The 15,498-nt window shown below is 41.5% G+C and overlaps 1 protein-coding gene across 2 annotated transcripts in view; it reads right to left on the bottom strand.

The window, feature by feature from the left end:
• The window catches only part of hipk3b (homeodomain interacting protein kinase 3b), a 43,860-nt gene that overhangs the window by 24,799 nt on the left and 3,563 nt on the right, over positions 1–15,498 (bottom strand). For both annotated transcript variants that reach the window (XM_049593517.1, XM_049593525.1), the window contains exon 2: positions 8,775–10,095. In XM_049593517.1, coding sequence (XP_049449474.1) covers positions 8,775–10,095 — 1,321 coding nt within the window. The remainder of the gene's footprint in view (positions 1–8,774; positions 10,096–15,498) is intronic.

The raw sequence follows: 15,498 nt of genomic DNA, 5'->3' as shown, positions 1-15,498 counted from the left end.
TTTATACCTTATGACATCACAGTTTTGAGTTTTAGCACTCTAGTTTTCAGGGTTTGGGAGAGATTTATGTTTAATAATATGTTCGGACTGTTTTAGGACATTGGAATAATGTATGAATTTTGAAAATGGGTCTACTTCCCCTTTAATATCAGTTTTTATGGCCTTACTTATATTTTATGCAACAACCAGGGGCACATCAACATAACATTAATATAATTTTACCATCCATTAAATGCAGTGAATCTTTTACTAATGCTTTAATGTGCTGCAGTATATCTTTGTATGAAAGCTGAACATGTTTTCTCTCAGCACCAAGACAAAAGGGCACACATCAAGTCTGCTGACTGATACTGCTGCGCTGTTCAAAGGTTGGAAATGAACGGCTATGAGTGAGACAAGAGTTGTATACAATATCACTGTGTTCAAAGGTTTCCATAGAGCCTCGTGTGTTATCGGTGAAAAACACATCCAGAGGCAGCCGAGGGGGGAAAAAGACACATCTTCAAAGAGCTTTCTGCGCCTGCTGGCAGCGTTGTCAGACACTCTTTTTCAAAACATTCCCCTGTTCACAGCTCACTTTCAGAGCTTCAACCTTTCTGTAAACCATATAATTTAATATGTGTTTATTAGGTTGGAAATACTTGAAATAATCTTGTGAGTATGTTTTAAATAAGTTGTGCGTCTAATGATTTTATTTAATAGATTTAGGCTGACGTGGTGACATTTGGTTTTGGTGATGTCACTACTGAGCAAGGCCTGACTTAGAATAACAGTCTCTGCATTGGCTTTAAGGGAAACCATCACTAACAAACCCGTTTGCACAATGCTGAGCGCAGCAGTAACAGCAGGCCCAGCACGGGCACACCACTGCTGTGCCAAGTATAACCCGCCCACACTGCAGGTAGAATATTCAGCAACAATCACAAAATAAAACCCAAACAGGCGGGAGCAGTGGTGAGGTTTGGTTGCCATTCTTTCTCTCTCCTCTTGGCCCCAAGCCTGAGCTATGTTTTACTGCTCCTTTGTGGATAGGCTGTGACCAATGAAAACAAGTCTCTTCCTGGTCAACAAGTTCAACTGTTGGCTCCTTCGCCTCAAACAGCTGCTTCCTTTCTCCCATGCATCTCCTCTTTTTCCTCCCTCTTTGTTTGTCTGTCTCTCATCCACACAGAGGCTGAGGCGCAAGGCGATGTTATGTTAGCAGAACCAATGCAAACATGATGCATGGCCAGACTCCAAAACACACAGTGTACGTGTGCACTAAACTGTTGACCCAGAGGTTCAGATCAACACCTCAGACACTGGAAATAAGTTGCGTCTTCTATCCTGATATCCTGATAAACATGTTTCTTTAACCTAGACTGCATTTTTATGTCTTCACCACTGAAAGTCAACTGAATATTTACTAACTGTGTTTCCAGTTTCCTTGGAGCTAGTTATTAAATTAAAAACTGTCAAGAGTTCAGCTAAAAAAAAATGCAGCGCCAAGTATGTCAATAGTCCCCTACCCAGAGTAAGGGTGCCAGATTTGCACGCTGTCTGAACTCCGGACACATCTGACTGATGGTTGCACTGGCTTAGATTTAAAGCAAAAATTTTGGAGTTGTTAAAAAGTGTATTTTTGCTTCCCCTTTAGTATTTGCATCAAGCTCGGCTACATATGCCCCAGACATATCTCTATACTGTACTCTAGATATAAAACTGTTATTAATCTTCTTCTCTGACTGCAGGTAAGATAGTAAACAAGCATATTCCCAAAATGTCAGTGTTCCTTTGATATGCAGGTCTGATGTTTTTCCTTCAGTTGTATCTTATTTTTATCTCACCTGAAAAAAAAAAAGTGCTGGCACGAGTCTAATTCTTTGCAAGAGGGGACATGGCAGAGCAGAGAAATTATCTCCATCTCTATTTCTTATTCATGGCCATTATCTCACACTCCAAAAATAGTTCTCTGATCCTCCCTGCTCTGTCCTCACAGGGAGGAACCAAGTGTAAAGTGGCATCCTACCAGCTCACACAGGGAACAGCAAATAAGGGTGGCTACACAGGGAGGGGGTGGGGTCATTGCCGTGGCATGCTTACGCAGGCCTTTCAGTAAGCTTGCTCTGATAAATAAACTCATTTGGGCCACAATGCAGTTGGCGTGAGCGCAGTCACAAAGACAAACTGACTACACGGTGACTCCATGATGGAAGAATGGAGCTTTACCGCACGTCTCTTCCAGGAACTGTAATTCCACACACTCTCGGGGCACTCTGCATTATTCAGAGGAACACAGAGGCAGTGCAGCAAAGGCAGAGGTAGCACTTGCACTCTGATCTGCCCAGACCTCAGATTAAGGATACAAGGCTTTAGACACGTTTTACAGATGTTAACCATTCAATGTGCTGACATGGAGCCAGTGTTGAGAGAGATACTTTTCCAGTTGGTGGGCTGAGCATCTTCTCTGCAGTTTTGCTGTTTGAATCCAAGTATTGTGAGTTCAGCAGGCTCTGGACAAGATAACAATAACCCTAGCCTGTGGGTAATTCAACAATTTTAACAAAAACATTTGTTTACTTGCACACCTATATCAAAATTCCTTGACAGATGGCTTATAAATGATTTAAACTAGCAGGTCCAGCTTAATGAGCGATTACTTCTATTTGATGTTCATCATTTTGTAATTTTATGATGAAACAAAATCTTCAAATGATATAAAAAGAAAGCAGACAGACGACCCACACCTATTTAATCAATTAAAATCTCTTAAAGCTTAACATTTAGCCTGCCAGAATACATGAAGTGAACTACTAGCAATTTACAGCCTTGACTACAACATATCTAAGCTTTTTGTTGCCAACTGCACGGCCTTAATCATGAAGGATGCCACTTTCAAGGTGTCTCTCAACTACTCCATGGACATTTCACCCAGGCTTTCTGGAATACAAAGCTGATCGTGGAGTTTGAAGCACTTTCTGCAGGTTTCATTTCCACTGTTATTATGTTTGAGCAATTTGTTTGACTACCAACTCAAAGAGCCATTTCAGAAAGGCCAGCATTTATTGTGAAGCAGTAGTATCACATTGTGCTAGGCTGAACTGTGTCTGCCCACTGTGGTAGTTTCAATAATTCTTCAGGATTATTCAAACAGTATTTGTACCATAATAACACACTGGCAAAAGCTGACAATCACATGCTCACTCAGCTGAGTGTGCGAAGATTTATTGTAATGTAACAATACGTTTAAAGCTTTGCAGGAGGATAACGAAATTGCTATTTCATAAAAAGATTTCTTAGCTGCTCTGGTGACTGCAGCAGTTCTCGTTACTTATACCAGTAACAACTTATTTTATTAAAACAATGTGACCGTTGGCACAACACCAGCAAAGTCATTTGTTGCTGAAAATATGAAGCAATCAGAAAGCCCTGGTTAAGGGAGCTTCACACCAGTCGGTACATCAAGCTGAATTTCGCATGTGAGCACGAATCTGAGACATTTTTGCAAACCTTAAGGGAGTTGCTTCTGCTACAGATGCAACATGAATTTATCACCAGCAGGGATGACACAGCATCAAAGTCAACTGAAAACTAAACGATCGCATCTTGTAAATAAAATACAAGATGCTGCAGAAAACACCATCATGAGAACCAACCTTGATGCATAATTTAGGTTCTTGCTAACAGACAGATTGCAAGCTACTTTGGTATGCTGCTTACTGGCAATATGAATACCTGGAAATACCCATTACCTACTAACCCAAAAGAAGTATGCAGTTTATAAAAAGAGAGACGCCTGTGTGCCCAAAAGTTCCCACACACACAAAACATGTTTTGAAGACTCTCTGGGGGATTACTTGTTCATTCTGTAAAAATGCCAGACCTACTTCTCAGGAAAAGTAAATCCAGTAGTTTTAGTTCAATTATTCCATGTGTAGACACGAGAATGAACAACAGTTTGTGGTTTATAAGAGGTACTGGTCCACGGTGGCCAATCTAGAGCAGACCTTTACATAATGTCAATGTTGAAATGTTGTATAGGAACACAAACAAAATGTAGTAACGGAAAAAAGCTACTGCATGCCAAATTCAATGCACGATCAAAATTAAAAGACTTAAAAATAAAATCAAAAAGTGAAAGGACAATGCATTTGCAAATCCACATCCAAAAAATTAACTGCCATGTCTCATTTCCATCTGATCTAAACCAACCCAAATCATTTGTCTGTAATAATATTGTTGATATATGCACCTAAAAACTGCATAAAAATCGCCACTTTTATTTAGCAAATTGAGCTCTGAGAGCTCTCAGCTGACTGTGCAAATCAGGGTGGCAAGTTACAAGCAGCCACTGACTGAATGCCTGTAAACTGTGGAAGCGGCTGTTGTATCTGTCAAACGTATCGGTTTGAGTGGATGATAGATTGGAGGTATCCACCAGCCACGTTTGATTACAGAATATTAAATGCTGCACACATAACCAAACACACAAACACAAATGGACATACAACAATCAAAGCAGCTGACGTTAGAGCTGGTTGACCTTGAGTGAGTAAGCGAGAGCTCTCTAGTATTTCAAGCTGTCCTTATTTCATTTTGGCTGCCTATGTGCTTCACCATCTATAGAAGTCAAAGCCCACTGGCCAGCATCCCAGGAGCTATTTTAAGCAACCCTTCACTCTTAGCCTCAGCAACGCTGTTCCCTAACAGTATGCTTTGCATACTCCTGTCTGTGAGGGGGGACAAACTACAGAGGGAACACGTCTTTTCAAAGTATTTTTCATCTATTAGTGTTTTGTAATCAAAACAATGCAGTCCTAAGAGGGGAATCAATCACAAATAAATAAAAAATATTCTGTTCTGTATTCTATTCTGTTACATATTGAAGAGTCTCATGATGTCCTGTATGAATAAGGAAACTGCCCCTCTGCTTATAGCGTATGACAAGTATTATTGTACAATACAACTACCATGAAAACGCCACATAATCCTACTATATGATGGTGATATGTATAATATAGTAAGTATCCTTTGTTTTTTATATTAGGATAAAATGTATCGCTGCTTAAATTACTGATATATTAACTCATCTGTCATAGTGTATAAAAATACAACACCATGCAAACACCTGTGAGAAACTGCTGGTCACCAAAGTCTGAGGTTGACAGAACTGACAAACAGTTGAAGCAGCTGTACTCTTCACTTCCTCCCCCATAAAAGCACAGCAAGGCACGACAGTTCTATTTTGAGCAACTTCCTGAAACAAAGTGCATTTACAACAATACCACAACATTCACAAAAATGAAGAATGATTGATGTGAGAGATGAAAAGAGAATGTAATAATTAGGTGTCACTGACGAGTCTATTTTTTTTTAAACTGTTCCCACGAAACTATGGCCAAGGAACAGGTCAAAGCAAGTACTGTCTTCTCACTTCAGCCAGTGAGAAAAGCTACGGTAAATGCAAATAGAGACAGACATCAAATCATTTATTTGCATCTATTTTCATCGACAGTATTCTTATTCCCTCTGGAGCATACTGCTTCACTGGCTCAGTGTGCAGGCAGTGAGAATTATTCAAATGCCATGTAAATGCCTTTCCCTAAAACAGCTAGCACTGACCTGAATGTGGCTCATAAATCCTGCTCACTTCTTCCCAGCCTCAAAAAGCACGGTTTAAGACAAAAACCATCCGTACCACAAAATCAATTGGCTTAATCTCGCCATGTGAGCAGATCTCCACTTGTTTTGGTATTCTTTGACAAGCTCTGTCAAGGCAGTATGTCTACTTAAAATGTCCAAGTCTAGATCTTAACTGACCTTTTCAACTTTTTTTAAAAAGAGGCAGGCCTGAAGTCTTCCTCTTAACTTATTACATTTAGGTGATAACATCACAACTCATGGAAATTAGATACGACTGGAGGGTGAGGTGCTTGCCATGTGTGAGAGCAAGGTACAAAGAGTGGGAGAATCTAGAGGAGGGGCAAATTGATCAGGCATAAATCCACACACTACATCAATCACTCCACAGCATTACGCTGATGCAGAGTCGACATCTTATCTTTTTTAGCACGTCATCAGAGAGGAAGACCCAATGACATGATAGAAAGAAAACAAAGGTTGCTTGCTAGTATCGACCTACGCCACCAGTGTGAATTACGGCTGCACAACTTGTTTTTTTATTGTCACTGCAATGTCAATGTTTGCAATAAGCATATTGCCAAAGACTGCAATATTGCACTCTGAATATAGTAACAACATATTAGATTGCATTCTGTCTGTAGGTGCCATCATGTCTGACACGTGCCATGCTGTTAACTCTATAACCAATCAGACAGAGTCCTCACAGCTAGGCAGAGTCCAACAATGAGGACTTTCCAATGGCCCATGGCTAGTAAAAAGTTACCTCAGTATTATTTATCGCAAGAAGTATCGTTCTTGCAATATTCAATGTTATTGCATATTGCAAATTTTCCTAACATCCTGCAGCTCTAGTGTCAATCAGACCATTGCTGTGTCTCAAATCGCATACTTCTGTACTTACGCTTAATATTTTGAGTGCATAAGTGCATTCACACTGAGAACTATGGAAAAATGCAGTACGCTATGAGTACCCGGATGGTGCACTCACAACGGTCAAGAAGTTGAGTGTGGAACTATGGACACTTCTCGCCCTCAATGGTCGCCAACTTGGCTGTGTAACGGAAGGGGAGGGACCACTTTTCAAACAGGAAATGGTGGCCGAGGACTGCGCAACCGTGACTGTCGCTACATTGTACAAATGTAAGTTATACATGTTATATATGTTTTTTGCACTAAGCACCACTATACTGTTGTCGGATATAAGCCAGCAGTATGTTTATTGGGTTAATTTAGCAGTCTGTAATGATTTGGTACCGCAAACGATAACGCGAATGCTAATGCTAGTTTGCTAACTAGCTAAAAGCTGCACATTTTGATGTTGTGGGCAAATGGTGGCGGTAATGCTCCACTGGCCGGTTACAATTAGGCATTAAAGAGGAATAAGAGGTCGAAATTTGCGGTCGTCATTTCCGGTAAGTGCACAACAGCCGTGTTTGGTTTGAGACAACACTACCCTGTCAAAATTCATGCACTACACCAATAAGTACGTAGTGCACATAGTATACTACATGGAAGTGTACAAACAGAAGTATGTGATTTGAGACACACCACGTTTTATTGTAGCTCGTATCTACATGTCTTACTTGACAGAAATCTTTATGATGTGACAGATTTTTTACTGCACCATATATTTATTGTTAATAAAGGCCATATTTTAAATACTGTTTAGTTTCTTAGCAAGTTTTATTGGTATTTTGTTCTCTACTTGAATTATTAATTTAATTACATTGCATTTCTTTAAAATCTGGTATGCCCATTCCTACTGTGCCAACTGTGGGGGCATTCACCAACATGGCAGCCAGAGCCAAACGTGTATAATGTCGTACACTCTTCACGTAACTATACATAACATCCTTACATTATATTTCCAGGGTGACCAAGATCACAGCTTAATACATGATGCCTATCTGTGTGCTCAAATTGAGAGAAATATACTCACATCTATAGCCTTGCACATATTCAATTTGAAAGTTGAATATGTCTCTTTTCCATGGGCTAAATGTAATACACAGTGCATTTCCACTGTGCTTTCACACCAATGGGTCACAAGCACAACAACAGCACAATGCAGGCATCCTAACTGTATGGACATCAGGCAAAAATTGAATGTCACAGTTCATTCCTTGTGCCTTAGAAAAGGTCCAATGAAGCTATAATGATGTTATAGCTTGTGACTCAGTCATAATATGCCTTGGTTGAATCATGAACAGAGAGTACACAGGCTGTGAAGGTTTGAATTCAAATCATTTAACAACCATTAGTCACGCCACTTGCGCATCAACCATATACCTAGATGCTAGGATTAACCATGTCAAATTCCGCACAAAGCCTCATGTAAATTAGTGGAAGCCATCCGAGGAGAATATTGGTGAAAAATGACTTTATATCTTATCTTAGTGGCTCTATGCAAAACAGGGAGAGGTACGAACCAAACAGTGAACTAGGTCACTCCGGCCTCTTATCCAACAGCTGAAACCATTTCAGGCCTGTTTTTCTAATCAAACCAAAGCACTCACAACATAACGCCAAAGGTAATTTGTCCTGCTGGTTTTCCAAGTGCACATCCAAGACCAGAAACAGACATCCTTCTAAAATAAACATTAGGTACTATATCTACAGCCATGTCATACCCTACAGCCTGTAACTGCATACTTATGTTTGGAATGGCATTCAGTAATTTCTCTCCCAACCTTTCTTGACTTAACCTAACTGTTCATACTGTGTATTAACGCCAGTCGTCAAATATTTGCCTGTCCATTCTTTTCTTCGTAACATAATCTCTGTAATTCTTTTTAACTCCTCAGGCCGTGAAGCTTCACCCTGAATGTAAATAACTTTTTTCTTATGATTTAAAATGTCATGCAGAACAGTTTTCTCTTCCAGTCTGTAGGGACATGAACAGTGAGTGTATAGTCGGCTAGTAAACACTGCAGGGTCACATTTTTTCAGAGTCTGTGGTATGTGACTCCTAAACAGGCAGGATGTTGTGCAGTATGGGAAACATTTCCTTGTTTTGCTAGAGGAAGGACATTTTTTTACCTGACTATGGGGGCCTGGACACCAGTAGAGACTGGAAATAGTTTAGTTTGCACTGACCTCAAAATTGCTGTGCAAAAATATAAAAAAATCTGGTTCTCCTTTTTTGTACTTACCTATAGTACCGAGACTGGAGGTACGTGGAGCACACTGCTTTGGACACATGACTGGCTGAGCCAAAGTCTATCACCTTCACCCTGTAGGGTTGCCTCACTGGGTCCACCAGCATTATGTTCTCAGGCTTGAGGTCTGCATGAATCAGACCCATACTCTTCAGCTTTTTCAGAGCTGTAGCTACCTGCTGTAGCACAGGTCTGATCACTTTCAGCGGCAGCGGGCTGAACTTATTCTGCTTCAGGAAATCGTACAGGTTCTGCTCAAGCATCTCGAACACCAGGCAGGTGTGGCTGCGGTGCTGGAAGCATTCAAAGGCTCGCACCAGGTTGTGCTCATCTGCATTCTCCCCACTCAGACGAGCAAGGATGCCAACTTCGATTTGACCCTGCCGTGCGTATGAAGGGTGGTTCTTCAGGATCTTCACAGCCACTACCTCACCCGTGCCCCTCTTCCAGCACTTAACAACCTGGCCGAATGTGCCGCGTCCCAAGAAATCCAGCACTTCATAAGTATTCTTCATGGAACACAAGACTTCATGCTGTACTACCTGATAGTCCCCATCCCCTCCTCCCGTCCCTCCTGCTGCACCTACACCCTGTTTGGAGGGGCCCCCTCCAGCCCCCACGGCCGCAGGCGCAGTCATGGTTGCATTCCCCACATTCGTCGTTTGTATCATGGCAGGCAACATTGACAGTTCCTCCACAATCTGCATGGTGCTCCCTCGGTTATCCAGCTCCTCACTTTTACGTTTCAGCCCACATCGCTGAGAGCTGTCAGCTGAGTTCAAACCTCCACAGTTCTCTTCCCTGTCACCCTCCTCCTCTCCACCTCCCTCGCCTCCTCCACTGCAGCCCTCTCCCCGTCCCCCTCCTCCTGCCCCTGTTGCTCCACTGCTGCCCCCACTTGCTGTGTCTGTCTGCTGCTGCTCCTTGCCCTGCGAGTGGACGACCCCTGCGTCCTGTCGCTGCTGGGCCGCAGCTGGGCCTCCGCCGCCGCCTCCTCCTCCTCCGCCTCCTCCTCTTCCTCCTCCTTTACCGGGCTGTTGTCTCTGTACACCACGCACCACCACCGTCTGCACCGGGTACTCTTGTCCTCCACGCACTTTCACGCCCACTGCCAAGTCTCGGTTCACAAACGAGTGGGCTTGTTTTGTTGGGTGCACAATGCCAAGGGTTCTGCTGTTCAGATAAGTCCGCGGGTGTGCCCTCTCATGGTACACACAGCTGCTGGGCTCAACTTTGAGTTTCTTCACACTGCTAAAGGCACTTGTCTGGGTTTGATAAATGTGTGGTGGGTAGACCAAGACTTGTGAGGCCATACCTGCGGAGACAGAGAATAAAGCAACAGGTCATCGGTTTGGTTCCTCAACAAACAGCCATTTTAGCATGTTATGTAAAATACTGTCATATTCAATAACCATACTGAAGAACTTTGGAAAGTGTTACGTAGCACACTCACACTTAACTTAAATGTTGAACAACTCATTGCACAATAAAAAAACCTATCTACCTGTTACGTGATCAGTTGAAAAACCAAAGAACAGTCTGGAGTGTTTTCCCATCTTTATTTACTTAAGGTCGAGGGTGACTTTAAGATAAATTGAGCCCAAAAACAACTGAGAGACACCCCCAATCCGATAATGTTTAATAACTACTACTTGATGAGGTGACAACTACGAGTGCCCCCACTAACATCCATCACTCCAGCGGCACATGTCAAATGGATCAGGGCAAGATGACATGTTGTAGTGGAGTACTTGAGAACACCTTCACCATTCTGCCCTATCCACTGCAATCCCACTAACACCTCCACACGGTGGATGACTAACTTCTCAAAGGTTTGCCTGACCTTTTCCTGCCATTTCCATGCATCCTACTGCAGGTCTCTAGGCAACCAATACAGAGGGAGAGAGGATAAGAGACAGACAAAGAGAGAAAAATAAAGTCACAAAGCATCATCAGGCCCACGTGTCCAATTACCTAAGAAATGGTTTATTTTTCCCCCATCCCCCATTCTGTGTGTGTGTGTGTGTGTGTGTGTGTGTATGTGAATAAAGCACTTCATTTTCATGGCGACCATCGCATCTCGCTAAAATATGCTGAAATATTCTGAAACTCAATTATGTGTGAAAAAGAGCAATGAAGTAAAATAACAAGTTCCGTGATCCCGGTCATTTTTAAAATCCATATTCAAAACTGGCACAGTGACCTTATCAGACACTGTCTGTGTGCCAAAGTGGAGCCATTGACCTACTTTCACTCCAGGGCAAATTGACTGAGACACAAGCAGCTTGTCCCCGAGGGTTTCCATACTTTAATCAAAAGTACATTTGCGTAACCATGTTTACCTCCATAAAAAACAAATCAGACAAAATCAAATTTAAACTAGTGGTTCTTATTCTACATGCCGACCTGACAGAGCAGAAAACTCTCATGAGAGGAGACCTGTGCTTACGACAAACAATGACTGGTGTGACGGTGGGAATGTGAGGTTCTCTCCTAACCAGTCCTGCTGTGGATCACTGCTAACAGCGGCTTCAGTGACGTGCTGTCGTACTCAGAAGGAGCGGCCACCTTGCTAAGGTCAGGATGTGACAGTTAAATCATTCCACAACCAGAAACCATGGATTGCCAGAACCATCTGGAGACATGGACAATTATAACGCAGCAGCCACAAACATAAGAAGATGCAAAAAAGGACTGAGCTGATGAGTTTTACCTTGAATAAATACATGTGACAAATAAATGATTAAATTGAGCCAAACTGAAATATCAGACTAAAAGACAACACAAGTGTGTCCGGTTTGGGCTGTTAGTGCTCCTCTGGTCTCCTAAAAATAAATACCCCTGATGGAAAACACACTTGTGTTGTGATAACACTAGCGCTGTGAGCCACCCCTTTGACTCTATTCTGAGCAGCAAGATAAGGTCAACCTATTCCCTTGACAGCTCTTTGCACAATAACACCCTGTGTTACTGTTTGGTGACACTGTTTACCATCTTCTCTCTTCGAAACAATTCCTCAAATTATCCCAAGTGAGGCTCAAAAGGGTAACCATTTTGGTCGGGAATGAAAACAAAATTGGACGCGTTCCACGGGGAAATTAAATTTGGTCACAGTGGCACACCTACGAATAATTGCCCTGGCTGTCCAGTCTGGAAGACAACCACAGTGATGCAAACATATTCATTCTACACCCCATACAGCTAAAAGGATTTGTAATGGTGTTCACTAGACTGTACACATTTTAATTATCATGTTATGGCAGCTGGCTGGAGACTTTCTGTGTGGAGTTTGCATGTTCTCAGCGTGCCAGTGTGGGTTCCACAATCCAAAGACATGCTGGTCACATTAATCGTAGACTTTAAATTACCAGTAGGTGTGTGTGAGTGAATATTTTTGCCTGTCTCTGTCAGCCTTCATCTCCTAGCCCTGAAATAGACAGCACCCCACCTCCCGCCCAGTGTGTGCTAGAACTGCCTAATTGTTGTTGGGGCCATTGCTGCTGCACCTATGTTTATGGTGTGTTGACTGTAATTACCCTGGCCTCTATTATTCATTACAGCCACTGTGGGTACTATTTGAGAATTTCCTAAATGGGATTTTCAAAAAAGACACCGAGGCAGACAGCAATGCCCACCGCATTGCAGTATTTACACACAAGCTATAATAGCTTACAGATCCAAGTTTCAAACTATACTCACTTCGCCTTTAAATTCCTCAATAAGTTACTTGCGTCAAAGCTTCGCAAATATGAGGAAGCAACAGCAGAGCTGCAGCACATGGTGCGTTTGGCTATATTGTGAGTAAACTATGAGTGTTGGGAACCTATAAATCAACAGCAGAGAACTTCATTCTGCTGCAGAAGTGGTGTGAGAAGTTTTATGAATGTCTTAATAGGACTCAGATTTTTGCCATATAGCAAAGCCATGTAGCAATCAATATTGCAGAGCCACAGCCTAATATTTTTGACAGCTCTTCCACATATTTTTCATGATAAACACATGAAATGTTACATTTATACTGTGAATTTTGTCTCAGCGCTTGGGGAATGGAGATGTAAATTGGCTGGTCTGGAGATGGAGAGCATGCTGTTTGGTACAAGAGTCCCTAGACATAGGGAGCCTGCACTTGGACCACTCTCACCAACTGAGCAATCAAGATGTCCAGATTCCAATACCAGCTTAGTGTAATAAAAACACCCAAGTTCAATTTAAACAAAACTTAGTTGGGCATCGGATAATTTCCCTGGCCACACAAATACAATCACTAAGTGGTCAAGAAGAGTCTGACTCAAGGATGTGAGGCAGACAGCCTCTGTTGTTTCCAAAGTATGGCAGCTGCTGCTATTATTACCATCTGAAGCCAGATACTCCCTTGGTCAGCCGTGAGGCTCCTCCTGTGGCATCGCATTGCCGTCAAAGCTGCAGAACCGTTCCAGCAACCTTGAGCTGCTAAGTAATTGCTCACAGTTAAACTTCTGACCTTGGTCTACTCAAAATTAAATTGAGAAAATAAACACTAGAGCACCTGTCCACGATGAACAAATGGTACTGACAGACAAAGCGAAAGTGCCTAAAGACACAGAAATAATGGTAATAGGTGAGAGGATGAACAGGTGATGACAGCCACACCATGTTGTTGGCAGAAAAACAAACACAAAACTACGTAATCTTTCCACCTCATTTCCTCCCCTTCTAAGGAAAAACAGAGCACTACTGTAATCTACAGTCAAAGGTTGGGTTTCAATTCAAATGCCATGCAAATTCAAAAGACATTTTGAAAAAGTCAACAATATACAACAATGTGTATCAGTGTGTTTTCAAGTACTCCTGTTATGCTGCCAGAACATGAGTTATAAATGTAAAATCCATCAAACAACAGACCCATTACTCATGGACACGTTTTAAAAACACCAGATAACCGCAAAACCAGATCAGCTGATAACATCATCAGGCATTCGTTAGGTAGCTCCATGTCCCAAAACACAGAGGCCTATTTCAGTTCATCAATTAAAAAAAGGCTGTGTGATCCTCAAGATTTGCTACAGTACGTAGGCTCAGACTGTTCATGATTAAAGTCCATACTGCTAAAAACTAACTGTCAGGTTTACGTATGTTTCTATAGTTCAGCTTGATTATAAATGTGGGGCTTTAAAATGAAGTATTTTTCTCATTTCTGACTCTACTGTTGCTTCATATCTAACGTTAGTGTAACCTTAGAGCAGGTAGCACAATATGGAGAACAGCAGTGAGAAGACTTTGCGTAGCATTTGTTTAGCAAAGCATTTATCCTGTGTTTTGCAGTGGTGACGACAGCCAGTACTTTTGGCTACTTAAGCAATAATAAGTCATGGTATCCACAGACTTTTAGGTTCCAGCTGTGGATCTGCCCTGCCGTGCCCTGATGAACCCTTTGAGTTAAAACACATAGGCGCTAAGACCATTTATTAAAGGCTTCTTAATCTTTGCAAAGCAGTATGCTTTGGTATTTTTTATGACTGATTGATTACAAAGTAAAGTACAAGTCTAACCTCTCCCTCTTTTTTGGCCTCTAGCTGTGGATGTTTGAGTGGTCAGTGACAGGGATTTTCCGCTGAGGTTATCCTGGCCTTTTTGTGACATTTAATGTCATACACATTTGCTTTGTTGCATTTGTATCTGACAGTCATCATCCTCTTTCCAAGACTGCAGAGTATAAGAACAGCATTTTCGTAAGAATTTGAGATGTATAAGATCTTTTGCTCCTCTTCACCATCATAGTTCCTCCATAACGAAATTTTTTTTATTGTTCCTGTAACTTATATCTTTCTTTCATAGCATTTTGCTCCACTGTCTTTCATGCACATCTGATTTATTTACATTGATGTCTTGCCCTGGAGGGGTAGGGAGATGAATTTGTTTCAATCAAAAACTTTTCTCTCTGCTAATACAAACACCTCAGAAATAGTTCTCACATAAAAATTAGATTCCATAGGGGCCTGAATCAAGATCGGATCTGAATTAATCATGCAGCCCTAACCATAATCTTAGCCAAATATTTTTAGTTGCCTCCCCTGAAGCAAATTTTAGTTCCCTAAGCCAATTCTTAACCATTACATTAACCCAAATTGTTCTATTTCTTTGCCTTTCACGTAGTAAAAGGGCATTAGTGTGCATAACCCAAGTCCACAGACAGCAACATGTATTACAGTTCATGCTTTTTCTCCTCCATGTGTGAGGCTTTGTTAGAAGCAAAGATTTTGGACAGCCCCATATTCCACTGGACTGGTGGTGATGACATGTGAACCTAATTCATCATAGGTAAAATTCAATGGTATTTTGGTTCTCTGTTCCCTAGTTAACCAGCAGGATTAATTTTGGCCAATATGCACAATAACTTAAGGTCATCCAGTTTGTTTGGCGAATAAACAAAAAACAGCTGTAAGTGTTATATAGAGACACTGAATTACTGTACAAGATTTTTTTAATAGCTGTGTGTTTTATTACAGCTACAAAAACATGAGCCGACATATAGGCCTACATCTTCTTACATCACTGTATCACCACATTCAAATAGATACTTTGCAAAGAACATTTCCTTGGTATGCTTTTTTAAATTAAGGTTAGTATCTTTCAATTCATCTAGGTTGTACGAGATATTGTGGGGTTGGGGTCTGGTTAGATGCTCTATCATGTGAAGAACAAGCTCATTTTGGCTACTTGTGATTTTAATTTCATTTCC

Source organism: Epinephelus fuscoguttatus, linkage group LG2 (genome assembly GCF_011397635.1).
Source record: "Epinephelus fuscoguttatus linkage group LG2, E.fuscoguttatus.final_Chr_v1".
NCBI lineage: Eukaryota > Metazoa > Chordata > Actinopteri > Perciformes > Serranidae > Epinephelus > Epinephelus fuscoguttatus.
Note: the sequence above shows the minus strand (reverse complement) of the source record. Positions and strands in the feature narration are given on the sequence as shown.